The 10,057-nt window shown below is 41.9% G+C and overlaps 1 protein-coding gene across 3 annotated transcripts in view; it reads left to right on the forward strand.

Moving 5' to 3' along the window:
* The window catches only part of FMNL3 (formin like 3), an 83,751-nt gene that overhangs the window by 68,439 nt on the left and 5,255 nt on the right, over positions 1-10,057 (forward strand). For 2 of the 3 annotated variants that reach the window (XM_074270449.1, XM_074270451.1), the window contains 10 exons: positions 4,246-4,395; positions 4,798-4,899; positions 5,521-5,794; positions 6,175-6,243; positions 6,577-6,701; positions 6,901-7,103; positions 7,516-7,750; positions 7,888-7,956; positions 8,064-8,144; positions 8,294-8,423. In XM_074270449.1, the coding sequence (XP_074126550.1) occupies positions 4,246-4,395; positions 4,798-4,899; positions 5,521-5,794; positions 6,175-6,243; positions 6,577-6,701; positions 6,901-7,103; positions 7,516-7,750; positions 7,888-7,956; positions 8,064-8,144; positions 8,294-8,423 (1,438 nt within the window). The remainder of the gene's footprint in view (positions 1-4,245; positions 4,396-4,797; positions 4,900-5,520; positions 5,795-6,174; positions 6,244-6,576; positions 6,702-6,900; positions 7,104-7,515; positions 7,751-7,887; positions 7,957-8,063; positions 8,145-8,293; positions 8,424-10,057) is intronic. The other variant, XM_074270450.1, reaches the window with a different exon arrangement.

Here is a 10,057-nt window from a genome sequence, read left to right on the forward strand (position 1 = left end):
CTCACAGAAACCTGATTATCCCCTCCTCTACCCCCTCCCCACCATGGCCTAAGTGGCCATTTTTTCAAGTACTGATTACAGCTTCTTCTTATAGTCCCTAACATGGTCCCCAGAGGAAGAATTATGAAATTTCTTGTTCCCTGTTGCTTTTCTACTGCCATCATTCAACAACTGCTCCTCCTTTGAAGTTAACCTTATCCAAATTAATTACCCACTAAAGATCCCGGTGGCTGTTACCTACCAGCTCCCTTTTTTTTTTTTTTTTTTTTTTTTTCATTTCTTATTCCTTTTCTGCCTAGACCTTTCTCTGCCTAATCCTATTTACCATGGTGACCTCTGATCTCTTCACCCTTTCTTGAACTTATGGATTTTTCCAGGCCATCTGTGTTCTTGCACAAACTCTTGTCCCCATTCAGCTAATTTTTCTACTGTCCTTTCAAATCTGTTGCTCCATTTTTCTATTGAATCTTATATTTTACCACACCTTCTTTTACTTCTACTTATGTGCTACAAAAAATGTCCTGAGGAGGGAGACAGCATGAAAATAAAGAGGTATGAACTAGAGATCCTCAGCATAGAAAGGAGGTAATCAGAGAGAATCTGGGGAGACTGGTAAGAGTCTGAAGAAGTAGTATTGGAGCCAAGTCTAGAAAGAAGCCACAGACACTTAGAGGTGTAGTTCATGGGGCAGAGTCTTCCAGGAATGAAGGGTAGCTAACCAACAGGTTCCCAACAGGGTTTCCAACAGGGAATTTCAGATTCAAGGAATAAACTTCTCACACCTCCCCCCTTTCCAATTCTTGTCAAGTAATGATCTTGCCTCATAATTTGTAGAAAAAATTTGGAGCCATTTGCCATATACTCACCTCAAAATACCTTGCCATCCACCTGTACTATTTCCTTTACTCTAGTTTCTGATTAACAGGTAGAACTTCTCAACAAGATAAACCCTTCTGCACCTGCCTTTGATTCTGCCCCTTCAAGTCTTTTCCAGAAGATAGCCTCCACAACCATCCCCCTTTCTATAATGTTGAGTTTCTCCCTATTGACTAGTTTCTTCCTTGCTGTCTACAAATATATCCAAGGCTCCCCCACTTTTTTTTTTTTTAAATAATAATAATTTTTATTTACCAGATATTTGCATGGGTAATTTTACAACATTGACAATTGCCAAAACTTTTTTTTCCCCAATTTTTCCCTTCCTTCCCTCCTCCCCCTCCAATGGCAGGTTGACCAATACATGTTAAATATGTTAGAATATAAATTAAATACAATATATGTATACATGACCAAACAGTTGTTTTGCTGAACAAAAAGAATTGGACTTTGAAATAGTGTACAATTAGCCTGTGAAGGAAATCAAAAATGCAGGTGGACAAAATTAGAGGGATTGGAAATTCTATGTAGTGGTTCATAGTCATCTCCCAGAGTTCTTTCTCTGGATGTAGCTAGTTCAGTTCATTACTGCTCTATTGGAACTGATTTGGTTCATCTCATTGTTGGAGAGCGCCACGTCCATCAGAATTGATCATCACACAGTATTGTTGTTGAAGTATATAATGGTCCTGCTCATTTCACTCAGCATCAATTCTTGTAAATCTCTCCAGGACTTTCTGAAATCATCCTGTTGGTCATTTCTTACAGAACAGTAATATTCTATACTAGTCATATACCACTATTTATTCAGCCAATCTCCAATTGAAGGGCATCCATGTAGTTTCCAGTTTCTGGCCACCACAAAGAGGGCTGCCACAAACATTCTTGCACATACAGGTCCCTTAACCTTCTTTAAGATCTCTTTGGGATACAAACCTAGTAGTAACACTGTTGAGTCAAAGGGTATGCACAGTTTGATAACTTTTTGAGCATAATTCCAAATTGATCTCCAGAATGTCTGGATGTATTCACAATTCCACCAACAATGTATCAGTGTACCTGTTTTCCAACACTCTGCATTACCTTTCCCTGTCACTCTAGCCAATCTGACAGGTGAGTAGTGGTATCTCAGAGTTGTCTTAATTCGCATTTCTCTGATTAATAATGACTTGGAGCATCTTTTCATATGACTAGAAATAGTTTCAATTTCTTTATCTGAGAATTGTCTGTTCATATCCTTTGACCATTTATCAATTGGAGATTGGCTTGATTTCTTATATATTAGAGTCAATTCTCTATATATTTTGGAAATGAGGCCTCTATCTGAACCTTTAACTGTAAAAATGTTTTCCTAGTTTATTGTTTCCCTTCTAATCTTATCTGCATTGATTTTGTTTGTACAAAACTTCAATTTGATATAATCAAAGTTTTCTACTTTGTGATCAATAATAATCTCTAGTTCTTCTTTGGACATAAATTCATTCCTCTTCCACAGATCTGAGAGGTAAACTATCCTATGTTCCTCTAATTTATTTATAATCTCATTCTTTGTTCCTAGATCATGAACCCATTTTGACCTAATCTTGGTGTACAGTGTTAAGTGTGGATCAATGCCTAATTTCTGCCATATTAATTTCCAATTTTCCCAGCAATTTTTTTCAAACATTGAGTTGTTATCCCAAAGGCTTGGGTCTTTGGGTTTGTCAAACACTAGGTTATTAGAGTTATTGATTATTTTGTCCTTTGGACCTAACCTATTCCACTGATCAACTAGTCTATTTCTTGGCCAATACCAAATGGATTTGGTAACCGCTGCTTTATAATATAATTTTAGATCTGGTATAGCTAGGGTCCACCTTCATTTGATTTTTTCTTTTTTTCATTAATACCCTTGAAATTCTTGACCTTTTGTTTTTCCATATGAACTTTGTCTGTTATTTTTTCTAGGTCATTAAAATAGTTTTTTGGGAGTCTGATAGGTATAGCGCTAAATAAATAGATTAGTTCTAGGTAGTATTGTCATCTTTATTATATTTGCTTGGTCCTATCCAAGAGCATTTAATATTTTTCCAATTGGTTAGATCAGACTTAATTTGTGTGGAAAGTGTGTTTGTAGTTTTGCTCATATAGTTTCTGATTTTCCCTTGGCAGATAGATTCCTAAATATTTTATACTATCGGTAGTTACTTCAAATGAAATTTCTCTCTGTAACTCTAACTGTTGGATTTTGTTAGTGACATATAAGAATGCTGATGATTTATATGGATTTATTTTGTCATCCTGCAACTTTGCTAAAGATGTGGATTATTTCTAATAGCTTTTTAGTTGAATCTTTAGGGTTCTCTATGTATACCATCATATCATCAGCAAAGAGTGATAATTTGGTTTCCTCATTACCTATTCTAATTCCTTTAATCTCTTTCTCCACTCTTATTGCCAAAGCTAGGCTCCCCCATTCTTAAAAACACTATCTCCATAAACTGTTGTCCCTGTAGTTCCTCTTTTCTCACTCCACCTCTTTGAAAAGAGTGTCTACTCTCATTGCTTCCCTTTCCTTTTCTCTCACTTTCTTCTAAATAATCTGAGATTTGGCTTCCAACTTCAACCCTTAACTGAAACTTTCTAAAGTTACCAAGTGTTAACCTCTTAATTGCCAAGCTTTATGGCCTTTTCTATTTTTTTTATTTTATTTTATTTTATTTTTTATTCATTTTTCCAAATTATCCCCTCCCTCCCTCCACTCCCTCCCCCCGATGACAGGCAATCCCATACATTTTACATGTGTTACAATATAACCTAGATACAATATATGTGTGTAAATATCATTTTCTTGTTGCACATTAAGTATTAGCTTCCGAAGGTATAAGTAACCTGGGTACATAGACAGTACTGCTAACAATTTACATTCACTTCCCAGTGTTCCTTCTCTGGGTGTAGTTATTTCTGTCCATCATTGATCATCTGGAAGTGAGTTGGATCTTCTTTATGTTGAAGATTTCCACTTCCATCAGAATATATCCTCATACAGTATCATTGTTGAAGTGTATAGTGATCTCCTAGTTCTGCTCATTTCACTCAGCAACAGTTGATGTAAGTCTCTCCAAGCCTCTCTGTATTCCTCCTGCTGGTCATTTCTTATAGAGCAATAATATTCCATAACCTTCATATACCTTTATGGCCTTTTCTAAATCCTGATCCTTCTTGATGAGGAGGATTCCTTGACATCCAGCCAGGACTAGTAGTCCTTTCCCCCTCTTCCCTCTATTCCAAATATCTATTATTCCATTTAGGACAGCTTCAGGATTTTATTGTCACACTTCAACTCTGGGTCTAACTCTATCTTTCATATTTCCTGTTTTTTTTCCCCAGAAGTCAAGGCATACAGAGAGTGAGAAGTTGCAAGTGCAGATTCAGGCATACCTAGATAATGTATTTGATGTTGGTGGACTGCTCGAGGATGCAGAAACCAAGAATGTGGCGCTGGAGAAGGTGGAAGAGCTGGAAGAGCACATTTCCCAAGTAGGTTCCGGCTCCTTTGGCTGCTTGAGACTAAGTGGAGTAATTGGATGTTGGTAGTTTTGGAGTGAAAACACAATCATCATTGAATGAAACCAAAGTCCTGGGGGTAGCTCCAGGAATAGCCTGGTCTCTGTCCTCTACATTAGAAAAAACTGAGATTGAGCTTCACCTCCTGGAGTTGTTGTTAGACACAACAAATGATTTTGGCTTTGGAAATGAATTAGCCCTTGGGCCTGTGAGGCTGCTCACTTCTCACCAGGTCAAGATCACGCACAGTTGGGTCAGGACTGTTGGCCCAAGGACTGAAGTTCTGTGGAGACTTCTCCCATGCTTGTGTTTTGGAGGAATGAACAGCCCTTGGCACTGAATGACAGATTTAATTTTTTTTTTTTTCTCCTTTAGTTATCAGAAAAGTTGCTAGATCTTGAAAATGAAAACATGATGCGTGTGGCAGAGCTAGAAAAGCAGCTGCTACAGCGGGAGAAGGAGCTAGAGAACATCAAGGTATTGGGGGTTAATGTAGAAGATTATCAGAAGGACCCCAGGAATCCTTTTGCATATTGGTAATGCTTCTAAAGAGCTTTTGAATCCTTTTGTTTCTTTTTTTCCCCTAGGGAGAGAAAACCACTCTCCTATTGGAAGTCAAGGCCCAGGGTGGATTACTATGTAACTCTGTCCCATGATGAGTCAGGGGTAGAAGTAGGGTTAAAATCTAATTACCAAGTTGTCTGATCCCAACCTAGGATCACACTATATTCCCTAATCTACCAAAAGCTGTTTGAGCTGGGGGTAATAGATGCCACAGAGTCCTGGTGTTGTAGATGGAGATGGCCTTGCCATTCCATTTTTAAAAAAGAATCTCTTTTGTTCTACTGCCTTGTTATTCAGTTTAAAATCAACTCCACTCTTTTAGCATGTAATGTTTATTCTTTGCCTCCTTTACTCTGCTATAGACCTTTTCTGTTCCCATTTCAGAAGTTTTACTCCTTTGAGGACTTTGATAGAGACTAAGAACCTCTGAGGTAGAAAATCCCTGAACTGGGATATCCCTTGCCCTAATGCAGGTCCCAGAGGCAAATTGTACCTACTCTGTGCTCTACTTTTCCCACTTCCTTAACTGTGCAGGAGACCTATGAAAACACAAATCATCAGGTACACACGCTTAGGAGGCTTATCAAGGAGAAGGAGGAAGCCTTTCAGCATAGGTGCCACCTGGATCCACATTCTCAGGCCTTGGAATCGATGGGTGATTTCACCAGAGTGGGCCCTACTGAACTCAGTGACAGAGTGTTCCCATCAGACCTTGACCTAGTAGCCCCACCCTCACTCCCGGAAGAGACACTGCCCCTGGCTCCACCACCAGCTCCGCCCCTTCCACCTCCAGCACCCCCCCTGCCAGGTAACCATGTTCTTGAAATGCAGTGAGTGCCATAGTTTAGAAGGGTACCTAAGGTAGAGTCAGGGATGAGAAAACAAAATGGTGAATGGGTTAGAGAATAGAGCTTTGAGTAAATGGTGAAGAAGAGGGGATTAATGCAGTGGTCTTCAAGGTCAAACTGTTACACACATTCTTGTCTTCATGGGCAGAAAAAGAGGGAAGAGAGAATTTAAACTTGAGACAAGGAAAAAGGTCCACGTTTTCTCAGTGCAAATCAGTAGAATATTAATCTTTATGTAGAAATCTTAAAAAAATAGTTACGAGCCCTCATAGGCTTAGTCAAGAGCTAGGAAGGACATAAAGACATTTCCCCATTGTACTGTCCTTCTTTCTTCCTTTAGAAAAATGTCCTCCTGCCCCGCCTCTCCCTGGAGCTGCTCCCTCCGTGGTCCTGACTGTGGGCCTGTCAGGTAAAAGAACCATCAAGACTGAGGTGGGGAGTCAGGTGAACAGAGAGGCTTCATTGGCTTGAATTGGACGGCAACAGCAAAAGGGTGTGTCCAGTACTCTCTGACCCCCTTGGACCAGTCTTTTCTTGACCAAGATCCTAGGGGGGCTTAAGGCAAATATAGATTAAATGACTGGTCTAAGATCACCCAACTAATCAGTGTCTGAGTCCATTTTTGGACTCAGCATTTCCTGACTCCAGGCGCAATACTTTGACTACTGAGCCATTTAGCTGTTGTCCCTAATCATACCTCTAAATTTCTCCACTGATTTTCACTGCTTCTCATCCATTCTAGCTATCCGTATCAAGAAACCAATCAAGACCAAGTTCCGTCTGCCTGTGTTTAATTGGACAGCATTGAAGCCCAACCAGATCAGTGGCACTGTCTTCAGTGAACTTGATGATGAGAAGATCCTAGAAGTGAGAGGGAGCTTGGCTTCAGGGACCCAAACACTAACTTTACCTCAGCTAATCCCCTTCATCCATCTGGCTCATCAGTCTGGGAGTTAACCAGAACTGGTTCCTGAAGGCCCAATGCTGTGTTAAAACTGGGAGGGCAGTGGTGGGGCCAGGATAGCCAGACAGCTTGGGGAAATAGCATCTCCCTTGTTCCCATCAGGATCTGGATCTGGATAAGTTTGAGGAACTGTTCAAGACGAAGGCACAGGGTCCTGCTCTTGATCTTGTCTGCTCCAAGAATAAAACATCACAAAAGGCAGCTAGCAAGGTTACCTTGCTGGAGGCCAACCGAGCCAAGAACCTGGCAATAACTCTGCGAAAGGCTGGTCGCTCAGCTGAGGAAATCTGTCGGGCAATCAATATGTAGGCCACCATGCTGCCTTGTTTCTTCTCTTTTCTTTCTCTCTGGGGACTTGGGACTTGCCACATCCTCCACATCCCATCTAAGTTAGGGCAGGTCAGAGCAAGCCCAGGATGTCAGGAAACCCACCCTCTGCTTGCTCTGTGGGCATTTTCACTGCCTCTCAGAGAGGCTGCTTTAGCAACAGCAGCCCTTGGTCTTTAATGATCTCAGAACTGTGGCTTGTCCATATCCCAGCAGGGCCTACATGGGCCTTGTCCTCCCAGAGCTGTGGTTCACTGTCTTCTCCCTGAGGATTAGGAAAAAGTGGTGGGAATAAGGGGTGGGGCAGATAGAAGTTCTACAGGAGAAGGTGGAGAAAAATGGTGGACAGATCCAAGGGACCTAAGACTGACTCCTCTTCTGTGGCATCAGGTTTGACCTGCAGACACTGCCGGTGGACTTTGTGGAGTGTCTTATGCGTTTCCTGCCGACTGAGGCCGAGGTAAAGCTCTTGCGGCAGTATGAGCGCGAGCGGCAGCCCCTAGAGGAGCTGGCAGCAGAGGACCGTTTCATGCTACTCTTCAGCAAGGTGGAGCGACTGACTCAGCGCATGGCTGGCATGGCCTTCCTAGGCAACTTCCAGGACAACCTACAGATGCTCACTCCGGTACCCACCTCCTCCCTCAGCTCTCACCCCCACTCATCATCCTAGAGTGCCCTGAGCTGCCTGTTCACTTAGTCATTCCATCCAGCCCCCTTCTTCCAGCCTTGTAATTAACTCAGCTTCTTTGTCCTTCCTTCCAGCAACTCAATGCCATCATCGCAGCATCTGCCTCTGTCAAGTCTTCTCAGAGGCTGAAGCAGATGCTTGAGGTAGGCTGAGGCCTGCAGACTGAGAGGCAAGGGGGGGCTCTAGGTCAAGGAGAAGGAGACTTGCTTGAGCAGGGCTTTCCCATCTCCTCTCTGTGACTTCTTGGCAGATAATCCTTGCTCTGGGGAACTACATGAACAGCAGCAAGAGGGGCGCAGTGTATGGCTTCAAGCTGCAGAGCCTGGACCTGGTAAAGATGGGGCTAGTGTGGGTGGATGCTCCAGGGTTTACGTGATAGGAAGGTTGGGGGTTTTGTGATTAGCCAACATGCAGAAGAAATCTATGTCCCTGTCTGTGCTCAGCAAGTCATGCTCGACCCTGTGTCATCTCCACCTATAGCTATTGGACACCAAATCTACTGACCGGAAGCTGACCTTGCTACACTTCATTGCATTGACTGTGAAAGAGAAGTACCCAGAATTGGCTGGCTTCTGGCATGAGCTGCACTTTGTGGAGAAGGCTGCAGCAGGTAAGGTCCAAGGCTCCCCAAGCTCTGTGACACCTTCCCTACTGTCTCAGCCCCAGGACAATCCCAGGAAGCAAAGACAGCAGGGGCATTTGTAGGTCCTTTGTTCTATTTTCTTTTCCTTTTGACTACTTCAAAGTTTTCTGAGAGGGGCCATGGCTGGAACTGGTGAGGGGGGACCGTCTTCCAGGAACAGGGCCCCTGGCCTAGCCCTTCCTAGCTTTGTGGAATGGGGGGCAGAGAAAAGAGCTGCCCTTTTATTCCTTGCTCCTTTGGGCTTAGTTTATAGATTGAGAGTTTGTTTTTCTAATGATGCATGTGAAAATGCTTTAGAGAAGTAGTGTTCTAAATGGAAGGTATTTTAAAAAACTGTCTTTCCTTGCCTGATATTCACATGGACTTGGACTTTGGGAGTCTGAGGGTTAGAGTCTGCAAGCCTACTTTTTCAGTTTCATCTGGGTGACCCTGAATCGAATTTAATTTAACCTCTTGACTCTTGGAAAATAGACCTAAATCTTTGAGCTTATGACCCTGTTCCTTCCTCAGAAGCAGTCTTCTTTCAGAATGTAGAATAGACATAAGGTCACTGCCCATATCATTTCTTGCTTAATAGATAGACTTGTCCCCAGTTAGAGCCTGGTAGCTTGCTCTCTGAATGACCAGTGAATGGTGGCTCCCAGGTTTGGCTGCAGAAGCCATGTCTGGGATGAATGGAAGCTTGAGAAGCCCAGGATTGACATCTCACCACTTCCTCTGACTTGAATTCTTCGGTTAGTCAGACAAAACATTTCTCAAATGCCAGATCCTCTACTAGAAGTTGGGACAAAGATAAAATAAATGAAACATTACTTGTCCTCAAAAGTTTACAGTTTGTTGAGGAAACAACACTTGCATATCTCACACACATTATGCGTGTGTGTGAGAAAGACAGACAGATGTAGTTATTGATCTTTAGATCAATAGCTCTTTTATATGGCATTTTCTCATGTCCCATCATCAAGCTAATTAGATACTTCTGGATGCTCTCTAATTTGCTGTTGGTGTTCTTAAATAAAATAGAGTTCCCCAGACACTCCATATGTTTTCTTTTTTTTTTTTTTCTTTTTCTGAGGCTGGGGTTAAGTGACTTGCCCAGGGTCACACAGCTAGGAAGTGTTAAGTGTCTGAGACCAGATTTGAACTCTGGTCCTCCTGAATTCAAGGCTGGTGCTCTATCCACTGCGCCACCTAGCTGCCCCCACTCCACATGTTTTCGAGGTGCAGACTGATCTCTTCTGGACACTCTTCTTTTAATGTAGCCTGAATACTGGGACTTTTTCAGGGCTATTTTATCTCAGTTGATTCATTTTTGAGTTTTGTGGCCAATGCATTTAAAGATTTCTCCTCGTTTTTTAAACTTGATTTAAAAAAAAAAATCCAAACCAATTAAATCCATAATTTATGACTATTACATTTTACCTTATTTGTTTTGGTCTAGTGTTCTAGGCCACTGAGCTCTTTTTGGGTCCTGACTTTATCTCATATTACTTGTCCTTCCTAACTCAGTTTCGTCGGCAGATAAGCAATGCCATCTTTGTCTTTACTCAAAATATTATTTAAAATGTTGCTTTTGGAATCAGTTCTGAATCTACCAATGT

This window comes from Sminthopsis crassicaudata, chromosome 5, assembly GCF_048593235.1.
Source record: "Sminthopsis crassicaudata isolate SCR6 chromosome 5, ASM4859323v1, whole genome shotgun sequence".
NCBI classification, from domain to species: Eukaryota; Metazoa; Chordata; class Mammalia; order Dasyuromorphia; family Dasyuridae; genus Sminthopsis; species Sminthopsis crassicaudata.